Genomic DNA, 26,187 nt, shown 5'->3' on the forward strand with positions numbered 1-26,187 from the left:
AATGAAGTATCAGATAAAATTATAAGAAAATTTTGAGGTTTTTATGTTACCAAATTGTCATAAAAAATGATCTGTGAATTTCACCTTACCTCAGTAATATCTAAGAGCACCTGTTCTCCTTTGGCAAGATGGTTGTGCAGTAGTTGGAAACTATGCTCATCTCCTCCCAGAGCCAGTCTGGACTTAAAGCTCAATTATAGAGCAATCAACCTGAATAACCAACTGAAGTTTACCTGTATAGAAGTCTTATAACCAAGTATTTATAGAAGAAACCACATGGAGACTGGTAAGAGAGCTGTAGATCTGGAAAAGGCTGGCTCCCACACCCATGTGTGGCGGTTGAGAAACTGGAGGGATATCTAGGCTTTAAAAGTCCCCCATGAGGAGTATAGCGTCAACCCCATACCAGGTTTTCAAACCCAGAGCACCAGAGCTGGGAATAGGAGTCCAAATATCATCTGGCGATGAAAATCAGTGGGGACTCTGACTGCCTGGAAGAAGAAGGAGTCTGCTATAAACCTAGGTGCCCTTTTAAAGGGTCAGTGCACAGGGTGTGGCTCTGGTAGAGGTAAGGCAACTGAGTGAATATGGTAGTCATACAGAGAATATCCGACTGGACTGGCCCTAGGAGAGATCTGGAGGGTGAGCCACCAAGGTCCCTGTGCTGAGTTCCTATCCTACACTGCCCCCATATACCATCTTTCCAGGGTGAGTACTCCTATTCTTATAGGACCAACCTGTAAAGTGCACTAGCCTGGCTCTCCAACTACAGGCAACACCAACCTGCTGATTTTGAGTCCTGCAGAAAGGACTGCTGGTTGCATTCAATAGCATCTTTGGTATGCTCCTATTCTGGGGAAGGTTTTGGCAGAGGCTCACAAAGTCATTGAGCTGTGTAGCTTTGGAATAGTGGCCATTCTTCCTACACTCACATGCACAACTAGTGCCTGATCCACAAACCTGCTGATTCTTTTGGCCTGTACTTCCAACTCCCAGTGGCTCTGCGCAGTTAAGCTCAGTACCATAGGGGGATTGCAGTGCTGCTCAGACCTGGGATGTTCAGAGCAATTCTCCCTCAGAGGATCTTGTACAAGATTCAGATAGGCACTGGGTTGTGCAGCTACAGCCAGGGTGTCCATTCTTACCCACACCCAAAACCTGAGTCCAAAAAATATATGCACCCCTATGTACACTGTAGTGTTATTTACAATAGCCAAGATTTGGAAGCAGCCCAAATGCCCATTAGCGGATTAAAAAACTGCAGTACACTTATATAAGGGAATACCACTCAGCAATAAAAAAGAATGAAATTTTATCTTTTGTGACAACATGCATGGACCTAGAGGGTATTATGCTAAGTGAAATAAGCCAGTCAGAGAAAGAAAAATACTATATGGTTTCATTTATATGTTGAATCTAATGAACAAAAATAAACAAACAAAATAGAAACAGACGCATTAATACAGGGAGCAGACTGACAGCTGTCGGAGGGGGGTTTGGGAAGCTCTGTGAAATAGGTGAAGGGATTAAGCAAAAGAAACCAAACACACAAAACCATTCATAGAGATAGACATCAGTATGGTGGTTACCAGAGGAAAGGGATGGTGGGGGCAGGTAGAAGGTAAATGTGGGATAAATGGTGACTTAAGGAGATTAGACTTTGGGTGGTGAACACATAATAAAATATATACATGATGTATTCTAGAATTATACATCTAAAACCTACATAATTTTATTAACCAATATAACCCCAATAAATTCAATGAAAAACTTAAAATGGACATGTTTTCCATATATCCTTGCCAACACTAGGTACACTAATTTATACAAATTGGCTGCTTCAGTAGACAAATTTTATATTTTGGGATATTTTTAAAATTTATTTTTTAAAAATTTTTATATGTCTTTACTGATTTCAGAGAGGAGGGGAGAGGGAGAGAGAGATAGAAACATCAATGATGAGAGAAAATCATTGATCAGCTGCCTCCTGCACACCCCACACTGGGGATCTAGCCCACATATGCCCTGACCGGGAATTGAACTGTGACCTCCTGGCTCATAGGTCGACACTCAACCACTGAACCATGCTGGCTGGGCAATTTTGGGATATTTTAATTTGTATTTCTTTCTAGTGAAGTTGAACAAGTTTATGTTTGTTTTTAATTTTAACTTTTATTTTGTCAATTGTACCTTTGCACATTTTCTAATTGTTGTGTTTACCTTTATTTACTGCTTTCCAAAATTTTTGTAAATTAAGGATGTTACATTTTTGTTTTCTATATTTTCAAATTTCTCCAAGTTTTTCTTTTCATTTTGAGGAAAATATCATGTAGAATCAGTGTTTCTTTTGTGTAAAAATTATAGCAATAATTTTTATATACAAAAATTTGAGTCAAAATAAAAATATGTTAGCATTTGTTACTTCTAAGTTGTAAATAGTTGGGTAGCTTTCATACTTTAATTTTTAAAACTTTTATAATAAAACAAAGGAAAACATGTATAAAGTATCTAATAGTTTGGACATATATAATTCAACCATTCTTTTATTGATGTACACTCAGGTTGTTTTCTATTTGGAGCTTTTATAAACTTCACTATAGTAATTATCCATATACATTAAAATTTTTTCATATTTAAGTTTTGAAATGATTCTCCTACTCTTCATCCTATGTTCCCAAACGCATTTCTATTATCAGAATAAAACTGTTGTTCCCACAAAAAATAATCAGTTAATTCATTTTAACAAATTGCCCTGGGAAAAGCATTGATTAAAAGCAATTTTGCTTATTAAGGAAATCATATAAAAATATATTTTATGCCCTAACCGGTTTGGCTCAGTGGATAGAGTGTCAGCCTGCGGACTCAAGGGTCCCAGGTTCGATTTCGGTCAAGGGCATGTGCCTTGGTTGCGGGCACATCCCCAGTAGGGAGTGTGCAGGAGGTAGCTGATCAATGTTTCTAACTCTCTATCCCTTTCCCTTCCTCTCTGTAAAAAAATCAATAAAATATATATATTTTAATATATATATATATATATATTATGATTTAACATTTACTCAAGATGTTCTGAAAAAAAGTTACATGTTAATATAAATTTGGGTAAACTTATTCCACTTTTGGGGATTGACAAAGTTCCTTAGCATATTATATGTCCTGATAAGTACTGCACGAAAGACAACATTCCATGATCTGCACAGAATAAAATAAGTTTAGTCAAATAGTTTCATAGAGTTACTACATCCTCTTCTTGGAGAATTACAAAACTCATTTGTATACTACAAGTCTTGAGCATCCCTTTGGTAAAGGCAACTCTCTAATTTTGCTTATACAGGGTTTCCTAAATTTATTTCACCAGAGAACTGTATTCCTTTTTAACATCTGTTAACATGTCAAAGTGCTTCATAGACTATCCATAGTAAAATGTAAAAATAAAAAAATGTGAGAGGTTCACAGCATGGATAACTGAAATCCAAATACTATCATACAAGTTGTCTCACTTAAACATCAAACATTTCATCAGGTCTTTGGAGAAACAAACATTTAATTATTCTCTCTTTTTAACCTTTGATTGTAAGTGAAGGTACACAGTAAGTAAGCCAAGTCAGGTTTTTAAATATAGTGCCATAATGGTAAGAGTATGCTCTAAGGTCAGACAGACCTGGGTTGCAATCTTAGTTTAGCCACTTACTAGTTGGACAGGTAATATCTCTGGACTTCAGTTTTCTCATTAATTAAAATGGGTATAATAACATTCACTTCACAGAGTTTCTGTGAGGATTAAATGAGATAACACACATCAAGTACATAGCGAAGTGGCTGGCATATACAAGGTCTCTTACAGTATCTACGGTATACTGGTACACAGCAGGGTTTTATAAAGGAAAAAAGTGAAGACCCAAGAGTCCATAAACATATCAATAGGCTTCTGAATAGGTTTTCATGGGAATAAAATTGGAAAACTTATCTGATCAGAGCTTTGAACTCCATGGTATTTCTATCACTAAAAGTCTCCATTTACTGCTGAATTACACTAGGTTATTTAACCGTGAATGTTGCAAAGAGAAGGTTGTTTAGCTTTTCACTAGACCAAAGAGAATCCCGTGTGTAAGATTGCCTGCCATTGTGAATGAATTAGTAGCATTTTGGGAGAATTGGAGTGTAGGGATGGTACTTTTTGCCTGTGAGTGGATAAGAGTAGGTTGTTAACTGACATAATGGAGCCAAGCAAAAAGAACCTATTCATAATCTATATCATCTTAGAGGCCAAAATGCACCAGGACAAGATTTATAGTACATAGGTTGAAAGCACATAACCTGAATGGAATGTTTGGCTGTTTCTAGATACCTTGGGTGGTCTTTTTAGCCCAAGTGAATAGTGTGAGTTTACAGGAAATAAGGGCATCTTTTTCAGTACATCACACAGGGAAATTATGTCTAGAACTTCTACTTATGTGAATAATACAAGAGTGGAGAATTTAACATCTTGTTCACCAGGGTGAAATCTTACTCATTTGCTAGTACCTCCCAAGATTGCCTCTTAGCAGTCCAGGTGTTTCTCAGTGGATAGAGCATCAGCCCACACACTGAAGGGTCGGGGTTTGATTCCCAAAGGCACAGCCATAGTTGGGGTTCGTGTGGGAGGCAACCAATCGATGTGTCTCTCTAAAGTTGATGTTCCTATCTCTCTCTCCCCCTCCCTCTTCCCTTCCACATTATTTAAAAATCAATGGGAAAAAATATCCTCGGGAGAATTAACAACAACAACAAGATTTTAAAAAGAGAAAAGAATACTGACCTGTCTTAGAGATGCAGGAAATGTGAAAACTGCTATGTTTCTGTTTCCACTGCAAGAGATGATGAACCTTCTGGATAATCTGTAAGGTTGAAAAGTGAAGGTGATCAAATGTCCCTTTCTCTTATACAGGTAGGTATTTATCCAATGGAATATTTCCTTCTTTTTCAAACCCTAGAAGCAGCAGACATCTGCAAATCTCTAAAGACTTATATGCTATACTGAAGCATTTATAACCAGCTCAGACATTCACATTCCAAGAGTAGTCAGCCTGCTGTACTATGAACTAAGATTATTTTATTTATCAGCATTATCTATAATAATAAAAGGGTAATATGCTAATTAGACCAGACATCCTTCTGGATGTCATTCCGGACGTCCTTCCTGATGAAGCAGGGGTGGAAGGAAGCCAGCCAGGATTCTGGGTGCCTGCAGGTGGCCGGAGGGAAGCCAGCCCAGGTCCTGGGTGCCTGCTGGTGGCTGGAGGAAAGCCCGGGTCCCAGGTGCCAGAGGGAAGCTGGTGCTGGCAGCTGAAGGAAGGAAGGCCTACCCTTGCACAAATTTCATGCATCGGGCCTCTAGTCCTATCTAAAAAAGAGAAACATGGTAATTAGCCGTACCTCCGCTACCCTTCCCATTGGCTAATCACTGAGATATGCAAATTAACTGCCAACCAAGATGGCGGCCGGCAGCCAGGCAGCTGATGCGAACAGGGAGGCTTGCTTGCTCCAGTGATGGAGGAAGCCAGGTTCCCCGCCTGCCTTGCCGGCCTCTCAGCTGCTCTCTAAGAAACATTGTAACAAATATAGAAGCTAAACAAAACCCCAGAAACCTGCTTTAGTCAGCCGGGCTTCAGCCAGCCGGACCGCAACATTGTTTCAAATACAGAAGGTAAACAAAGGCCAGAAACCTGCTTTTAGCAGCCGAGGCCTCAGAGCTAAAGCTGGCCCAGAATTAAAAAAAAAGAAAAAAAGGACAGGTTGGGAGCTTCAGTCACCCGCCAGCCTGAAAACGGCCCTCAGCCCCTCATCCAGGCTGGCCAGGCACCCCAGTGGGGACCCCCACCCTGATCCAGGACACCCTTCAGGGCAAACCAGCTGGCTCCCACCCGTGCACCAGGCCTCTATCCTATATAGTAAAAGGGTAATATGCCTCCCAGCACCGGATCAGCAGAGCAGCGAGGGCTCCCGGCACCGGGATCAGTGTGACAGGGGGCAGCGACCAAGCCCCCTGATCGCCCTGCTGCTCTGTGTGTGACAGGGGGTGGGGCCACAACCTCCCTATCCGCCCTGCTCTGTTCGTGACAGGGGAAGGCGCCCCAACCCCCTGATCAGCCCTGCTCTGTGCCTGATAGGGGAGAGCTCCCCAACCCCCTGATTGCCCTGCGGCTCTGTGTGTGACAGGGTGCGGCGCCCCAACCCCCCCTCCCACGGGCCCTGCTCTGTGTGTGATAGGGTAGAGCCATAACCTCCCCATCGGCCCTGCCCTGAGTGTGACAGTGGCGGCGCCCCAACCCCCTGATCGGCCCTGCTCTGTGCGTGACAGAGGGTGGCGCCGCAACCTCCCTATCGACCCTGCCTTGAGTGTGACAGGGGGCGGTGCCCCAACCCCCCAATCGGCCCTGCTCTGAGCCCGACCAGGGGCTGCACTTAGGAATTGGGCCTGCCCTCTGCCACCCGGGAGCAGGCCTAAGCCAGCAGGTCATTATCTCCCGAGGGGTCCCAGACTGCGAGAGGGCACAGTCCGGGCTGAGGGACCCCCTCTCCCCCCCCACCCCGAGTGCACAAATTTTTGTGCACCAGGCCTCTAGTCTAATCTATAATACTGGCTGGTATTTGACTTAAATAGCTGTGATGTCAGTTCCACATTGTATGGCTTTAAATGGAATGTTTTGGGTCTTATTACTCACAAAATTACCATGTCTTGCTGTTATTTTACTGGACATATTTGAGATAGTTATTATCATATTTTAGATGTTGGTGTTTCTAAAGAGGAATGAAGTATCTAGAAAATAAGTGCCTTTGGAATTAACAACCAATATCATTTATAGTACATACAAATGTTTTTGTTTCCAACCCCCAGCCTTTTGGGTGCACAAAGTGAACTCTGAATCACTTTGCTTAATGTTCAGACAATCATTTTCTTTATACTCCCTGCATACAAATGAACTTGGCACTTTGAGATTTAAAATAAAGTTGACATTTCTTGACTGTTACAGTTTCTGCTTAGTACATTATACTTTATGAAATCAGTGTGCCATTCAGAGTGCTCCAGTAAGTGTGAGGTCTGGATTTCAGAAGATAGAGGTTATCCAGGGTATGTTACCCTCACCCCAGTAAACCAGGTAGATTCCAGACACAAGGCTGCTTTCTTCCAGGAAGAGTGAGAAAGTAAAAGTGGCTCAGAGAATGTCTTTGGAATCAAGGCTTCATAGTGGGTATAGCATTCTGTTTTGTCTGAAATCCCAGATTTAGAGTATTCTTGATCTAAAGTCTGAACAGAAAGCAACTATATTCGACCTGCTCTTCAGTGAAGGACAGAGAATAACTCGTTTGTCAAATAATTGTAAATCTCTAGTCATTCAATAAATGTTAGTTGTACTCTTGGAATCAAACAATGATTTATATGCAACCTTATTTTGCTAAGGATGCAGAGAATAATGAAATGAAAGTGATAAGCTCTCTGACCTTAAGGAATTGCTATTCAGTTCCTTACCATCCAAACTTTATGTTTGAGCCAGTTACTTTTTCATCAGTTAGCGTGAGGTCCTGTTCATTATTCATGATTTTTCTTGTACCTTCTCCCTCTTCATTCCTTTCCACCAACCCACATCCTATATAATCTTTAAGACACAAACTTTACTTCCTCTGTAAATCCTTTCTTACCAGCCCAACCTACAGGAATCACTCCCCTTTGAATTCCTATAGCACAACCTTTATGGTTCTACTCATTCAGTCAAACATCATATCTTGTATTGTGTTTTGTCAGGCAAATTTTCATGTATGTGTTTTATCTCCCCAAATAGATTTCACAAATGTTAGTCTCTCCCTCTCACCTCTATAACCAGCCAGACATGCTCCCCCAGAATGGTACTGCCTCCTATCTGTAGGAATGAGAAAAAATAACCTTGTGGAAAAGAACCATGCACCTAATAATTCCAAACATTCTATATAATAAAAACCTAATATGCAAATAGACCGAATGGTGAAATGACAGTGGAATGACCAGTTGCTATGATGTGCAGTGACTACCAGGGGACAGACACTCAATTCAGGAGCCACCCCCAGCCCACAGGCCCAAGACCAGCCGAGGTGGGTGCCTGTAGGGAGCAGGGCCGGCTGGCAAGTGGACCAATGCTTCCCCCCCCCCCCAATCACCCCGCTGGTTGCCTCCTACAGAGGGAGGTGACTGGTGGAGGTGGCGAGGGGCAGGGCCAGTGAATGGGTGGCACCAGGCTGGCCAAGGCGGGTGCCAGTGGGGGACCCCCGATTGCCCCACTGGTCACCCCACAGATCAGCCCTGATTGCCCTATCCATGCACAAATTTTGTGCACCGGGCCTCTAGTATAATCATAAGTATATTACTCACCGGAAGATCAAGTTGGTAAGATATTAGCATAGGCTTAGGTATCTTGAACTGCTATCTAGAAATATCGTAAAGAATTGACTGAGACTAAGGACTCTTTTATATCTACTTATTGCTGCTATGTATGGGAATAAATAAGGTCCATTTGGTGCCCTTGAAGAAATATATTCTTTGAGGTAGAAAGCATTAATTTAACTTAGAACCTTGCCTAAATCTTGTGGTAGTATTTTAATTTTCCTCATGCATAATCACAGAGGTCTGGTTAGGCCTCAACAAATTAACTGATAAGGTAATTTTTTCTTCAATCAAGAGTCAATGGTTGTCTGAATGGGAGGTGATTGCACAGCCCAGAGATGCTTTTAAAAAACTAAGCTCTTGATGTGAAAGGTCTCTTATCTCAGAACCAGTGCTGTTGTACATAGTATGTATTTGGAAAATCTGAGTTATGATGAGGAGACAGGCTCCTATCAATCCTCTAAAAGGTATAGGGCAGTGGTTCTCAACCTTCCTAATGCCGCGACCCTTTAATACAGTTCTTCATGTTGTGGTGACCCCCGACCATAAAATTATTTTTGTTGCTACTTCATAACTGTAATTTTGCTACTGTTATGAATCATAATGTAAATATTTGATATGCAGGATGTATTTTCATTGTTACAAATTGAACATAATTAAAGCATAGTGATTAATCACAAAACAATATGTAATTATATATGTGTTTTCTAATGGTCTTAGGCGACCCCTCTGAAAGGGTCATTTGACCCCCAAAGGGGTCGAGATCCACAGGTTGAGAACCGCTGGTATAGGGATTAGAGCAATATCTGTCATAGGATGGAAGTGTGTTTTGATAGGAGTGTCAATTATCTTCCTAAAACAAGATTTTTCTCACAGCATGCTCCTTCTCAAAAACCATTATAGTTTCTTATCATCCATAAAATAGAGTTCTTAGTCTTATATCTAAGGACCTACCTGATCTGACACCAATTTACCTGCTGAATTAATCTAGTAATAATCTTCCATAATGCAAGCCTATTTTGGAAAGGTTGCAGAATACTGAAATAAAGGTGAGAAGATCGCTGACTTTAAGGAGTTCCCATTCATCCCCTGCCATTTAAACTCTAGGCTACATTCCTCATATCCCTTGTATTTAGTTTGGAGTGACAGTACAATCTGTACCGTCTTCCTCTTCATTTCTTGCCGCTAATTCTAATCCTATGTAATATTTAAGGCCCAAAATCTACTTCCTCTGTAAAATCTTTCCTGACTAGCCCAGCCCATAGGAATCACACTCTCCTTTGAGTTCTTATAGCACAAACATTATGGTTCTATTTATTTGGTCATAACATATCGTGTACTGTGTTTTGTTAGGCAACTTTTCATGTATGTGTCTTATCTTCCCAAATAAATGTAAGATCCTTGAATTCAGAGAAAATAATGCATAACTCCCCTTATGGGTCCAATGTCATACCTTTAATAAATATGCTCTCAACAAATACTAGTTTATTTCTTATATTTTTCCTGATGGATTATTTATCATGGCAGCAGAAAATACAAAATTGAAAGTAAATCAGAAACCTCTTCTACCTTGAGCAGTTACTAATGGTCTCAAACAAAAAAGTTTGCGTCTGCCCAAGTAAAGGCATAGAAAATTAGGGTATATTTAAGACCCATAATGTGCTAGAGTTTGAAGTCAATATTTTTTCTGGATACGTGTCCAACATTTGACAAGAATGAGATTAATTCTTCTAAGCCCTGATTATCATTAACACCAAAACTTGTATTAGCAAGTGCAAGCAAATTTTTGTTTTTGTATTATACTTTTTACTTGATAAAAGTACCTCATGGGGATACATTCTATTTTTTCCCTTTATTGAGTAAGATATTACAAATGTGTCCTTATCCCCCTAATGTCACCTCATCCCCCCAATCCTGCCCTCACCCTCACCCCTTATTGTCCACATCCATCACTTATGCTTATATGCATGCATACAAGTCCTTTGGTTGATCTTTCCCCCTCACCCCAACCCTCCCCTGCTTTCCCTCCGAGTTTCAAGCATCTGATCGATGCTTCTCTGTCTCTACATCTGTTTTTGTTCATCGGTTCACGTAGTTCATTATAATCCACAGATGAGTGAGAGCATGTGATATTTATCTTTCTCTGACTGACTTATTTCACTTAGCATAATGCTCTCCAGCTCCATCCATGCTTTTGCAAATGGTAGGAGTTCCTTCCTTTTTACATCAGCATAGTATTCCATTGTGTAGATGTGCCAAAGTTTTTTAATCCATTCATCTGCTGATGGGCACTTAGGCTGATTCCAAATCTTAGCTATTGTAAATTGTGCTGCTATGAACATAGGGATGCACATATCCTCACTGCATGGGAGAACATATTTGCCAATGATATCTCCGATAAAGGTTTAATCTCCAACATTTATAGGGAACTCATACAACTTAACAAAAGGAAGATAAACAACCCAATCAAAAAATGGGCAATGGACCTAGACACTTTTTGAAAGAGGACATACATAAGGCGGAGAGACATATGAGAACATGCTCAAAGTCACTAATTATCTGAGAGATGCAAATCAAAACGACAATGAGGTACCATCTCACACCTGTCAGAATGGCTATCATCAACAAATGACAAATGCTGGCGAGGATGCAGAAAAAAAAGAAACCCTCATTCACTGCTGGTGGGAATGCAAACTGGTGTAGCCACTGTGGAGAACAGTATGGAGTTTCCTCAAAAAACTAAAAATGGAACTTCCATTTGACCCAGTGCTCCCACTTCTAGGAATATATCCCAAGAAACCAGAAACACCAATCAGAAAGGGGATATCAAAATAAAATAAAGAGTTGATTTTCAGTCTCATTACCTGGAACTAAAAAACAATTTTGTTGTTTAAGAAACTTGTTTTATCCTGCTGAATTTTTAAAAAATGTTGTTCTTGTCACAGTTTGTGCACTGATATAGAGTCACTGGAATTGGTTATGCATAATTATTTTGTAACTTACAACTTGATCCTGACCTGGAGCCACCTGCTCTATTCTAAAAACAGGAAGATGGTTTCAGAGAAGAGCTTGATGGAAGAGCAAGGTGATAAGAGAAAAGAAACTGGCTCTTCCTACATTACTTGGAAATAAAGGAGCTAAACTTAATGGATAGAAGTCCTAAGTTACAATTGACAGATGCTAACCTTGGTATTTGTATCAAAAACAATACTGAGTTTAGTTCCTGTCAGAAAACTAAAAAATAGATGTGGTTGAAAATATTTTCTGAAGACTCCAATCTGGGTTCCGGCTGGGGGATATTTAAAAGAAGATTAATATGAGTTTAGGTTCATTCTATATAACAGGGGGATCTGGGAAGTTCCCTGTAAATTCTGAAACAACTTTTCTCTGGGAAGTTCTAACCCTCTCTGTCAGGTTTAAGTCTAGACTCATAAGAAATTTCATGAATACCATCCAGAGCTCAGGTGATCTGCTTTCCTTACAGCTTGGGCAAATTAACACCTGTTGGAGTACTTATTTCTTGAACCTGCTTGACTATACCAATTGTTGGAGTAAGTTCTGCCTTGATTCTGCTCAACTATGCCTACTGTGGAGTCTCAGTTCCTTTGCCAGGAACTGGACCTCCTTGGACGCTGGATGTTAGATGAGAAGACATGAGAAGTTATAGGCATATAGAAGAGTCTTTATTGCAGCCCAAGTAGCCATTGCTAACAAGGAGCTATCAGACAAAACAATTCTTCAAAGTAGCTCTACAAAGTAGCTGCAAACATAGGAGCTAGTATAGGAGCCCCCAACATAGGAGCTACACAAAGCAGCCGCACTAACACAGTAGCTATTATAAGCATAGTAGCCTGATCAAGCAGCTGCACTCTACATAAAAGCAGCCTCAGCAAACATAGGAGCTGTACCAAGCAGCCACAAACAGTAGCCATTGCAAACAAAGTAGCTTGATCAAGTGGCCTTGCACTTGCTGGTCAACAACATCTTTATACTAACTTAGACAAAAGAGGCTTCTTGCCAAATAGTGACATCAGTACATGGACTACAGACAGGCATGCCTGTGCAGTGTATACAGTGCAATCACTGTGTCCTTGCTTTTGTACCTGCATATGACAAATTGGCCTTGAGCATTTGGTGTATTCTGGACAGGGACCCTACACTCCAATTAGCCTTGAACATCGCGTACTTTGATTAGGGTCCCCACAACACCTTATGGGAGAGTGTGTTGGGAAGATGTTGTCTTGCAATTATAGTATACATTATTACATAGTTCAACTTGGGATTCTCTGTGACTGAACACCAGCATGACAACTGCAGGTCACTTGAAGTTGCTTATTTGAGTCAATATAAAAAACAACAACAAAACTCTCACACCTCTTTGGTAAGATATTACAGAGTAAATTTTCCTAAGGAGTAGGTTGTATTTCCATTTATCCTAAAATATTTCTGGACAAAAACTTCTCTGGAACTAGCTAATATTGTTATTCAATCAGTGGTGTTGATAAAAGAGTTACACCCTTGCAAATGGAAAAAAAAAGTCATTGTACTACTGTTGGAGTCTTTGTCAAAATCTCTGTTAAATTCACTGCCTAAAGAGCATACAATATAGTCAAGACAGTCTCTTCAATAAATGGTGTTGGGAAAATTGGACAGATACATGCAAAAAAAATGAAACTAGACCACCAACTTACACCATACACAAAAATAAACTCAAAATGGATAAAGGACTTAAACGTAAGATGGGAAACCATAAAAATGTTAGAGGAATCCACAGGCAGCAAAATATCAGACATATGTTGTAGCAATATCTTTACTGATACAGCCCCTAGGACAATGGAAATAATATCCTTGATACAAGTTGTTATCATTTATAACAACTATAAATGATATTGGTTGTTAATTCCAAAGGCACTTATTTTCTAGATACTTCATTCCTCTTTAGAAAAACCAACACCTAATTTTGTGAGTAATAGTCCCAAAATAAACAAATGGGACTACGTGAAAATAAAAAGCTTCTGCACAGCAAAAGAAACCATCAACAAAACAACAAGAAAGCCCACTGCATGGGAGAACATGTTTACCAATGTTATCTCTGATAAGGGTTTAATTTCCAAAATTTACAGTGAACTCATACAACTTAACAAAAGAAAGATAAACGAATCCAATCAAAAAATGGGCAAAAGACCTAAATAAACACTTTTCAAAAGAGGACATACAGAAGGCCAACAGACATAAGAAAACATGCTCAAAGTCACTAATCATCTGAGAGATGCAAATCAAAATGACAATGAGGCACCATCTCACACCTGTCAGAATGGCTATTGTCAACAAATCAACAAACAACAAGTGCTGATGAGGATATGGAGAAAAAGAAACCCTTGTACACTGCTGGTGGGAATGCAGACTGGTGCAGTCACTGTGGAAAACAGTTTCCTCAAAAAATTTAAAATGGAACTCCCATTTGACCTAGTAATCCCACTTCTAGGAATATATCCCAAGAAACCAGAAACACCAATCAGAATGGATATATGCACCCCTATGTTCACAGCAGCACAATTTACAATAGCTAAGATTTGGAAACAACCTAAGTGCCCATCAGCAGATGAGTGGATTAAAAACCTGTGGTACATCTACACAATGAAATACTATGCTGCTGTAAAAAAGAAGGAACTGTTACCATTTGTAACAGCATGGATGGACCTCAGAGCATTATGCTAAGCGAAATAAGCCAGGTGGAGAAAGATAATTATCACATGAGTTCACTCATTTGTGGAATATAATGAACAACATAAACTGATGAACAAAAATAGAGCTAGAGTCATAGAAGCGTCAAACGGACCTTCCAACCTAAGAGGGAAGGCGGGGGGGGGGAAGGGTAAGAGATCAACCAAAGGACTTGTATGCATGCATATGAGCATGACCAATGGAAACAAACAGTAGGGTGTGAAGGCATGTGCTGGGGAGTGGGAGAGGCTGGTGAGAGGTCAATGGGGGGAAAAGGAGACTTATATAATACTTTAAACAATAAAGAATTTAAATTAAAAAATTCACTGCCTAGAGAATATTGATTGTAGCTAGCTGCTTTATGTACTAAGGATGCTGTATCTACACTAATAAAAGAGAAACATGCAAATTGGTGTCACTCCGCTATGCCCACCAGCCAATCAGAGCGACTATGCAAATTAACCCAACAAAGATGGCAGTTAATTTGCATACACAGGCACGGAGCGAAGACTGAAGACTCCGGCCGGAGTGAAGAGTGAATACTGAAAACTGAAGACTGAAGACTGAAGAGGCTTGGCTTCTCTGCTGTGGCCGGACCAAAGGCCTGGGTCCCAGGTACCGGAGGAAAACCGGTGCTGGCAGCCAGGGGAAGGAGGGCCTATTGCGCGAATCTTCGTACAACAGGCTTCTAGTTCTAAATAAATGTCCATTATCAAATAGTTCAGCAACTAATATGAAAGGGACAATGAGTGAAAATGACATAGGCTTTGTTACCTCCTAAAAGAATAAAAGGATATAGAGCATTCAGAAGGCATCAGAGCCATAAAGATAAAAGAATATTGAGAATTCACCTCAATCTACACTAATAAAAGAGAAACATGGTAATTATCGTACAACCGCTCCCCTTCCCATTGGCTAATCAGCATATCCTTATGCAAATTAACTGTCAGCCAAGATGGCGGCCGGCAGCCAGGCAGCTGGAAGCGAACATGAGGCTTGCTTGCTCCAGTGACTGCAGACTCCAACGTTCCCCGCCTGACTTGCCGGCCTCTGAGTTGCAACTCTAAGAAACTTTGTAACAAATATAGAAGTTAAACAAAACCCCAGAAACCAGCTTTCAGCCAGCCAGGATCTCAGAGCTGGAGTTATACATTGTTTCGATTATAGAACACAATCAGCAGCAGAAGTCTCAGAGCTAGAGCCAGAGCTAAAGCTGGCCCAGAATAAAAAAAAAGAAAAAGAAAAAAAGGAGCGGTTGGGAGCTTCAGTTAACACCGCCAGCTTGAAAGCAGCCCTCAGCCCCTCACCCAGACTGGCCAGGCACCCCAGTGGGGACCCCCACCCTGAAGGGTGTGTGACCAGCTGCAAACAGCCATCATCCCCTCATCCAGGCTGGCCAGGCACCCCAGTGGGGACCCCCACCCTGATCCAGGACACCCTTCAGGGCAAACCAGCCGGCCCCCAGGCCTCTATCCTATATAGTAAAAGGGTAATATGCCTACCAGCACTGCGATCAGCGTGACAGGGGGCAGCGCCCAAATCCCCTGATCGCCCTGCAGCTCTGTGTGTGACAGGGTGTGGCACCCCAACCCCCCCCCCCCACAGGCCCTGCTCTGTGTGTGACAGTGGCGGTGCCCCAACCCCTGATCGGCCCTGCTCTGTGGGTGATAGAGGGCGGCGCCCCAACCCCCTGATCTGCCCTGCTCTGTGGGTGACAGGGGGCGGTGCCCTAACTCCCCTATCAGCCCTACTCTGTGCATGACAGGGGGGAGCTCCCCAACCCCCTGATGGGCCCTGCTCTGTGCGTGACAGGGGGGAGCTCCTCAACCCCCTGATCAGCCCTGCTCTTTGCATGACAGGGGGGAGCTCCCCAACCCCCTGATGGGCCCTTCTCTGTGCATGACAGGGGGCAGCGCCCAACCCCCTGATAGGCTCTGCTCTGTGCGTGACAGGGGGCAGCGCCCCAACCCCCCTGATGGGCCCTGCCCTGAGTGTGACAAGGCCAGCTCCCCAACCCCCTGATCCGCCCTGCTCTGTGTGTAACAGGGGGCGGTGCCCCAACTCCCCTATGGGTCCTACTCTGTGCATGACAGGGGGGAGCTCCCCAACCCCCTGATTGACCCTGCTCTGTGTGTGACAGGGGGCAGCGCCCCAACCCCCTGATAGGCCCTGCTCTGTGCGTGACAGGGGGTGGCGCCACAACCTCCCCATCGACCTGCCTTGAGTTGGACAGGGGGCAGTGCCCCAACCCCCCAATGGGCCCTACCCTGAGCGTGACTGAGGGTGGCATCACAACCTCCCAATCCACCCTGCTCTGTGCATGACAGGGGGCGGCGCCCCAACTCCCCAATCAGCCCTGCTCTGAGCCCAACCAGGGGCTGCACCTAGGGATTGGGCCTGCCCTCTGCCACCCAGGAGCAGGCCTAAGCCAGCAGGTCGTTATCTCCTGAGGGGTCCCAGACTGCGAGAGGGCACAGGACGGGCTGAGGGACCCCCCCCCCCGAGTGCGCAAATTTTTGTGCACCGGGCCTCTAGTAAGAAAATATTAGGCAACTATAATTACCCTCCAGAAGGCTGGGGGCTTCTTTATGGGTTTCACATAAAGGCAGACTTTCACTTACAGATGTTTGCATTTATGAATCACATCCATATTATTACCCATGACATTTATGGGAGTCAGGGACATAAATGCTACCCATCAAATTTGGAGGAAATAGATTCCAATTTTGAATAGAGAAGCTGGTTTTGCTTAGTGGTTAGAGTGTTGGCCTGTGAACCAAAAGGTCCTGGGTTCAATTCTGGTCAAGGGCATGTACTTCAGTTGCAGGCTCCTCCCCGGCCTGGGCCTTGGTCAGGGCTTGTGCAGGAGGCAACCAATCGATGTGTTTCTCTCACATCGATATTTCTCTCTGTCTTTCCCTCTCTCTTCCACTCTCTCTAAAAATTAATGGAAAAATATTCTCGGGTGAGGATTAAAATAAAAGAGAGAGAGATATTGTAATATCTAATTTTTTTTAATAAATGACAGGAAAATTTGTATTAAGTAATGTGTTTAATTCCCAATCCGGGTGCATACCTAGACTTCGGGTACAATCCCTGGCCAGGGCACATATGGGAAGCAACCGATTGATGTTTCTGTTTCTCTCACATCTCTCTCTCTCTCTCTCTCTCTCTCTCTCTCTCTCTCCCTCCCTCCCTCCTCTCTCTCCCTTCTTCTGTATAAAATCAATAAATCTTCCAGTGAATATTTAAAAATAAACAAAAACAAACAAGAAACTTCAATGTAGCCCTATGTCTCTCAAAAGACTTAAAATCTCTTCAGAATACATCAATCTGTCACTTTTGATTTGCAGATTTCATGCATGAATACATTAATTAAAGACTCTGTAAAAATCTCATCACAAAAGCCTATTTAAATCTGTTAAGAGGAATGGCAGCATGGCAGATTCCCTTTATATCTCCCTTTGAAGTTAAAACAATTTGAACAGCTATAATTCAACAAAGAGTTCCCGGCTCAATGCACAAACACATCTGTAAGATCCATGCGTTGAAACATGTGAAGTCGGGTAAGTAGGAGCAAACGGGGGAGATTGGAAGGAAGAAGAGTTGATACCAGCCATAGACACAGCCCTGCAGCCCAGAGCTCTCTGGATGGCTAGCACAGAAAGAGGAGGAATCAGATTGTGGCTGGCACTCCCTTCAGTCAAGAGGAGCAAAGAGATGTAGTAAGCATTTCTGCAGGTTTGGGTAGTATGAGCTACAGCTGAGCACAGCTGTGACCATGGTTATCTGGAAATCAGTATTTCAGACAGAGAAGCAAAGGCAAAAAGCCTGGTGGCCTTCCCCACCTTCTCAGAGCTCGCCTCCATTCACCCTTCTTGTCCAGTTGCAGAGCACATTATCTGCAAAAACAGGAACTGGTACTAAACACTTTTTCCCTGAGTGAGGGACACATTCTGAAACTAATTCCAGTGTCAGGTGGAAGTGTAATAGGGCAAAGCAACAAAGGAGGAGACCAGGTTCCCCGAGCACACCCCAACTCCATGCATTACACTGTGCAGCTGGCAATGTCTGGCTGTGGAGCACAGCACTGGGATTTCACAGAATTAGAACTCAATTGCCCACTGCAATCAGCTGCATTGTTAGTCACCTGGGCCCTGTGTGACCAAATCACAGGGAGCTGTCCACCTTCCCAGGGAACACAAGCCATTTTCCACTACCCTGAAGAGATTTGAAAAGCCAGAGAAGTGCATGAGAGCTAAAAAAAACCTTGTGATTCAGTGCCACCTACTGAAAAACAATAGAAGGACTTCTTATTATCAACCTACTAGAGAACTACCACTTATACATAAATGCCTAGACAGACAAGGAATTCATCAAATGCTATGAATAACCAAGGCAGTTCAGAAAGAAAATGAAAAAATATTCAGAAAATAAACTTAAAGACATAGAAATATGTGATTGAAATAAAAGAGAATTCAAGATTGCTTTTCTGAAAAAACTCAGCTAGATGCAAGAAAATACAAATAGGCAATTAAATTAACTCAGAAAATAAATAAACAAAAGGAGAACTTTACCAAAGATACTGAAACTTTAAAGCAGAACCAAATAGAAATTCAAAAGATGAAGAACTCAAAGAGATAAACATAAACTAGTGATCAAAGTACATAGAGATGACTAGAAAGAGAAAATAATTAGTGACATCAAAGATAGAAATCTAAAAATAAAGAAAGAAAGCTAGAAATGATACAGAGGGGGAAAAAAGAGGAGACTTGAGAAAAAAATGAAAGAACTCTATGAGAACTATCTGACTCCATAAAAAAGAGCATTATAATAATAATGGGCATAATAAAAAGAAAAGTGAGAGAGAAGGAAACAAATACCCTATTAAAACAAATAGTTGATGAGAACTTCTTAGACCTATGGAAAGAACTAGATTCTCAAATTCAAGAAGCAAACAGAACACCTAATTATCTCAATCCAAAGAGGCCTTTTCCAAGGAACATTGTGTTAAAACAGTAAACAATTAAGGACAAAGAATGAATTTTCAAGGAAGCCAGGGAAAAGAAGAAAGTAACCTATAAAGGAAAGCCCATTAGTTTATCATATAACTTCTCAGCAAAATCTCAACAAGCAAGAAGAGAGTGAAACCAAATATTTAAACTATTGGAAGAGAGAAATTACAAGCCAAGAATAATATATCTAGGAAAGCTTTTTTTGTTTTGTTTAAAGGAGAAATAAAGACTTTGTAGACATACAGAAGCTGAGGAAACTTACCACCAGAAGACCTCCACTGCAGGAAATACCTGGAGACTAATAGGGTGGGCGAGGTTGGAAAAGAAGTTGACCCAGCAACCAGGGGTGGCAGGCCAAGAGAGGAGGGAGTGCTAGGAACAGAACCTCAGAAGATATAGACCCAGAACCCAGGCTGGGCTTCACAGCCTGGAGCACTGGAGCCAAGACCTGCGGCCCATGTAACATCCAGCTGTGAAAGGCAGCAGGGCGGCTAGCCGTAGCGGAGTCTGGAGTTGAACAGAGAGAAAGCCTCTGTTTCATTTGTTTTGTTTTTTAAACCCAGAGCACAGGAGTTTTCATTTGCGCTACTCACCTGAGGCTTTGGGGTAGGGAGGGAGATGTGGAATCAAGGTGCCTAAGGAGACACTGGGGTGGGAAGCATTGTGGGGAGACTTGGAAAAATGGCAGCCTGAAACATTTGGGCATAGGCCCACAAACCAAAAGGGCCATTTTTTTCTGAGAGGAGCTAGCCACTCCCAGCAGCCACAGGGCAGGTAAAAGGAAAAACCCTGTCCTAGATGATACAGCACACACCACCCACAGGAGCCCTGCCTGCCACACCCTGCATTTTAAACTTTTCAGAGGAAACAAAAGCAGAGGCCAAACCTACAGGTTTGAACAGTCTCAGGAGCCCTCAGTGACTGGATTGGGGGAGGACCCATTTCTGCCACTATCTTAGGCACCAGTCTAGTCTGGTACTTTCCCTGCAAAGAAGAACTGATAAACAATCCCCGTTGGTCTCCATACAAAGATCTCTGTCCAGCCAAGAGAAGAGTAATATGTTGGGCCACTTGCAGAGAAGTAGCTCTGGGACAGGAAAACACACCCACCATATACCCTGAAAGCTAAATAGCACCTCCCCCACCTAAAGGCTTTTCAGAAACAGACTTTTCAGTGATTAAGATTGACAGTGGACTAGCAGGAAAATGCTGGCAGAAGTAGAGCTCAGGGAGCCAGGGGAAGTTAGCTGACCTAGTCCTGGGCCCCTTGCTGCTAACAAACCTACTTTAGAGGGCATTTTGGCTCCTCTTGCAGGCAACCAAAGCCTGTGGAGACAGACACAAATGGTGGATCAGTGGATTGCTTGGAGCTTCAAGCAGGTTTCTGAAAGCCAAAGTATAGTGCCTGACAGTGGTTAGCCCATACACACCTAACAGGAAGCCCAGACTTGGCAGAGAGAACAGAAAAGTGGGATCCAAAACCAGCTCACATGGGACACTAAACTCAGCTTAAAGGAATGCCACGTGACTTTTTTTACATTTTTTCCCTTTCCTTTTTTCTTTTCTCTTTTTTCCTCCCTTTTTTCTTCTGTTTTACTTTTTTTGTTTTTTTCTTTCATTTTTTTTTCCATTTTAAAATTTATCTTCTTTATCTATCTGCTTTATTGATTTGTTATTATTCTAGTCTGTTGTTTCATTCATATATCTAATATTCCTCTTGACTTTTCCTATTCAATTGTTTTCCTGTTTCTTTTATTCACTACTCAATTTTTCTCTTTTCTTTTGTTCCTGCTTTCACATCTTTTTTCTTTTTCTTATTTTAGTTCTATCAGCTTTCTCCTCTATTTTCCTTCTCAGGTATTTTTCTTGTATTTTATTTTTACTTATTTTTTCCCTCCTTTATTTTAAACAGTTTTTCTTCCCCTGCTCCCCTAATATTTTATTTTTGTTTCCTTTATTTCAGATCTGCATCTACATATTCTGTCCTCCCCATTTTTGTTTGTTTGTTTGTGGGTTTTTTTTTGTTTATTTGCTCCTCGTATTTTTCTTTCTTTCTTTTTTTCTATGATTCTTGCTCTCTTTACTCTTTCCTGATTCTCTCTGGTGGTTGCTTTTATTGGTGCTTCAGGGGTCTTGTATACATTTTTATTGTTGTTGTTTCTTCTGTTTCATATCTTGTAGCATTGTATTTTGTTCTGTTTGGTCAGCACCTCCACAACAGCTCACACGATGTGATTGGGGATGAGCCACATAGTCAGCCAGCCTGAGAGGAGACTCCATTCATGAATGGGACAATAACATTCAAGAACCAACTACAATAGAATAATCCAAATAACTCGTGTAAGGAGCTTTACTAGAGCACCCAGCTCAGTAGATCTAAGAGACTGCACCACTGGGTCCCACAAAATACCAACTACATAAGACCACCCCACAAAATCTGGGAGGCACAGCAGTTTGATCTAATATATAGAAACAAAAAAGAAGGGACAGCAAAAATGGGGAGGCAAAGAAACAACCCCAAATGAAAGAAAAAGAGGAATTGTCAGAGAAGGAACTAAATGAAATGGAGGTAAACAAGCTGCCAAATAAAGAATTCAGATTAATTGTAAGAAGAGTACTCAAACAATTCAGTGAGAACTACAAGCAAAATAATGAGAATGATAAGGGTCTTCATGAGAGTGACACCAACATGAAAAGAGAGCTTGAAGCAACAAATAATAATCAATTTGAAATGGGGAATGACATGGTTGAAATAAAGAACACCCTAGAAAAATTCAACAGTAGATTAGAAGAAGCTGAGAACCAAATCAGTTAATTAGAAGACAAGGTAGAAAAAAAAGAAACACCCATTCAGACCAGTAAATGGAAAGAAAAATTAAAACAGGAGGAGAGTCTACGGGAGCTTTGGGACAACATGACACATAACAACATTCGCATTATAGGTGTACCAGAAGATGGAGAATCCAAGAAAGGCATAGAGAACCTGTTTGAAGAAATAATGTCAGAAAATATCCCTAACCTGGGGAAGGAAATAGTCATTCAAGCTCAGGAAACACAGAGAGTCCCAATCAAGATGAACCCCAAAAGACCCACACATAGGCACATATTAATTAAAATGGCAAATATTAAAGACAAAGAAAGAATCATAAAGGATATGAGAATCAGAAAGTTACCTACAAGGAAGATCCCATTAGACTGTCAGCCGAATTCTCATTAATAACACTCCAGGCCAGAAGGTAATGGCCAAAGTATACAAAGTAATGAAAACCAAGGGACTGAACCCAAGACTACTCTATCCAGCAAGGCTATCATTCAAAATCAAAGGTGAAATAAAGATCTTCACAGACAAAAAAAAAGGCTAAAAGAGTTTATTACCATAAAACACCATGGCAAGAAATGCTAAAGGGGCTGTAGTAAGAAGAATAAATAAAGAGAAAGAGAACACAAGCATAAAGAATAAGAATGGCAATAAATAAGTACCTATCAATAATAACTTAAAATGTAAATGGCTAAATTGCTCCAATCAAAAGACATAGGGTAGCTGAATGGATAACAAAACATGACCCATGTATATGCTGTCTATAAGAGACCCACCTCAGAACAAAGGACTCACACAGAATGAAAGTGAAGGGATGGAAACAAAAATTTCCATGTGAATGGAAATGAAAAAAACAACAACACCTGAGATAGAAATACTCATAGATGTCAAAAGAGACTTCCAAGTGAAGACCATAAGGAGAGATAATGAAGGCCACTTTATAATACTAAAGGGATTGATACAACAAGAGGATATAACTATGGTAAACATATCTACACCCAATACAGGAGCATCCAAATACATAAAAAACCCCCACAACTTCTGGAGGATTTTAAGGGAAGAGATTGATAGCAATACAATCATAGTAGGAGACTTTAACACTCCATTGACTTCACTGAATAGACCTTACAGACCAGTGGTTCTTAACCTATGGGTCGCAACCATCAGAAAACATATATAGCATATCAGATATTTACATTACAATTCATAACAGTAGCAAAATTACAGTTATGAAGTAGCAACAAAAATAATTTTATGATTGGAAGTCATCACAACATGAGGAGCTGTATTAAAGGGTTGCGGCAGTAGGAAGGTTGAGAACCACTGTTCTAGACAAAGAGAAAAGCAATCCTACATGACAAACCAAATCAGATGGAATTAATTGATATTTTCAGAACATATCATCCCAAAACTTCAGAATATACATTCTTCCCAAGGGCATATGCCACATTTTTAAAGAGAGACTATATATTATGACACAAACTAAGTCTCTTCAACTTTAAAAAGACTGAAATCGTATCAAGCATCTTCTCAGATCAAAATGACATAAAATTATAAATCAACTACAATAAAAACACTCAAAAACATTCAAACACATGGAGGCTAAATAGCATGTTATTAAACAATGAATGAGTTACCAAAGAGATAAAAAAGAAATAAAAAATATCCTGGAAACAAATGAAAATAAACATGCAACAACCCAAAATCCATGGGACACAGTGAAAGCAGTCCTATCATGGAAGTTAATAGCACTACATGCCCACCTCAAAAAACAAGAAAAACATTTTTTAAATTGTTTTATTCCTTAAAGTATTACAAAGAGTATTACATATGTCTCCTTTTTATCCGGCCTTTAACAATCCCCGGCCTCCCCTACCCCCCAGTGTCTTATGTCCATTGGTTATGCTTATATGCATACATACAAGTCCTTCAGTTGATCTCTTACCCCACCCCTCCTGCCACTCAACCCTCCCCGGCTTTCCCACTGTAGTTTGACAGTCCGTTCGAGGCAGCTCTTCCTCTGTATTTATTTTGTTCATAAGTTTATAATGGTCTTTATTATCCATGAGTGAATGAGATCATGTGGTGTTTTTCCTTCATTGACTGGCTTATTTCACTTAGCATAATGCTCTCCAGTTCCATCCATGCCGTTGCAAATGGTAAGAGTTCCTTCTTTTTTACAGCAGCATAGTATTCCATTGTGTAGATGTACCACAGTTTTCTAATCCATTCATCTGCTGCTGGGCACTTAGGCTGTTTCCAGATCTTAGCTATGGTGAATTGTGCTGCTATGAACATATGGGTGCATATATCCTTTCTGATTGGTGTTTCTGGTTTCTTGGGATATATTCCTAGAAGTGGGATCACAGGGTCAAATGGGAGTTCCATTTTTAGTTTTTTGAGGAAACTCCATACTGTCCTCCATAGTGGCTGCACCAGTCTGCATTCCCACCAGCAGTGCACGAGTGTTCCTTTTTCTCCACATCCTCTCCAGCACTTGTCCTTTGTGGATTTGTTGATGATAGCCATTCAGACAGGTGTGAGATGGTACATCATTGTTGTTTTGATTTGCATTTCTCAGATGATTAGTGACTTTGGGCAAGTATTCATATGTCTCTTGGCTTTCTGAATGTGCTCTTCTGAAAGGTATCTATTTAGGTCCTTTGCCCATTTTTTGATTGGATTGTTAATCTTCCTTCTGTTAAGTTGTATGAGTTCCCTATAAATTTTGGAGATTAGGCCCTTATCAGATATAACATTGGCAAATATGTTTTCCCACAAAGTGGGCTTTCTTGTTGTTTTGTTGATGGTTTCTTTTGCTGTGCAGAAGCTTTTTATTTTGATGTAGTCCCATTTGTTTATTTTCTCTTCAGTTTCCAATGCCCTAGGAGCTGTATCAGTGAAGAAATTGCTTCGGGATATGTCTGAGATTTTGTTGCCTTTGGATTCCCCTAGTATTTTTATGGTCTCCCGTCGTACATTTAAGTCCTTTATTCATTTTGAGTTTATTTTTGTGAATGGTGTATGTTGGTGGTCTAGTTTCATTTTCTTGCATGTATCCGTCCAATTTTCCCAACACCATTTATTGAAGAGACTATCTTGACTCCATTGTATGTTCTTGCCTCCTTTGTCAAATATTAATTGAGCATATTGGTTCGGGCGGATTTCTGGGCTCTCTATTCTATTCCATTGATCTATATGTCTCTTCTTGTGCCAATACCAGGCAGTTTTGAGAACAATGGCTTTGTAATACAGCTTGATATCTGGTATTGAGATCCCACCTACTTTGTTCTTTCTCAGGATCGCTGCAGCTATTCGGGGTCTTTTTTTTATTCCAGATGAATTTTTGGAGAGTTCGTTCTAGATCTGTGAAGTAGGCCGTTGGTATTTTAATGGGAAGTGCATTGAATTTATAGATTGCTTTGGGTAGTATGGACATTTTAATGATGTTGATTCTACCCATCCAAGAACATGGTATGTTCTTCCATCTGTTTATGTCTTCCTCTATCTCTTTTTTCAATGTCCTGTAGTTTTCTGAGTAGAGGTCTTTTACCTCCTTAGTTAAGTTTATTCCTAGGTAGCTTAATTTTTTTGGTATGATAGTAAATGGGATTGTTTTTTAGTCTCTCTTTCTGTAAGTTCACTATTGGTGTATAGAAATGCCATAGATTTCTTGGCGTTAATTTTGTATCCTGCTACATTGCCAAATTCATGTATTAAGTCTAGTAGTTTCCTGATGGAGTCTTTAGGGTTTTTTATGTATAATATCATGTCATCTGCAAATAAGGACAGTTTTACTTCCGCTTCTCCAATTTTGATGCCTTTTATTTCTTCTTTTTGTCTAATTGCAATGGCTAATACTTCCAGTACTATATCGAACAGGAGTGGTGAGAGTGGGCATCCCTGTCTTGTTCCTGTTCTTAGGGGAAATGGTGTTAGTTTTTGTCCATTGAGTATGATGTTGGCTGTGGGCCTGTCATATATGGCTTTTATTATGTTGAGGTATGATCCTTCTATTCCCACCTTGCTGAGAATTTTTATCAAAAATGGGTGTATTATTTTGTCAAATGCTTTTCCTGCATCAATTGATATGACTATGTGGTTTTTTCTTTCAATTTGTTTATGTGATGTATCACGTTTATTGATTTGTGGATATTGTACCATCCTTGCATCCCTGGGATAAATCCTACTTGGTCATGGTGTATGATCTTTCTGATGTACTGCTGGATCCGATTTGC

General features: G+C 41.0%; 1 protein-coding gene across 1 annotated transcript in view; it reads right to left on the reverse strand.

Moving 5' to 3' along the window:
* Positions 1 to 4,794: 4,794 nt before the first annotated feature.
* The window catches only part of ZDHHC15 (zinc finger DHHC-type containing 15), a 373,330-nt gene continuing 351,937 nt past the window's right edge, over positions 4,795 to 26,187 (reverse strand). Inside the window, exon 11 of the mRNA XM_023764748.1 lies at positions 4,795 to 4,874. Within this exon, the coding sequence (XP_023620516.1) occupies positions 4,828 to 4,874 (47 nt within the window). The 3' untranslated portion in view covers positions 4,795 to 4,827. The remainder of the gene's footprint in view (positions 4,875 to 26,187) is intronic.

Source organism: Myotis lucifugus, unplaced genomic scaffold, assembly GCF_000147115.1.
Source record: "Myotis lucifugus unplaced genomic scaffold, Myoluc2.0 scaffold_4, whole genome shotgun sequence".
NCBI lineage: Eukaryota > Metazoa > Chordata > Mammalia > Chiroptera > Vespertilionidae > Myotis > Myotis lucifugus.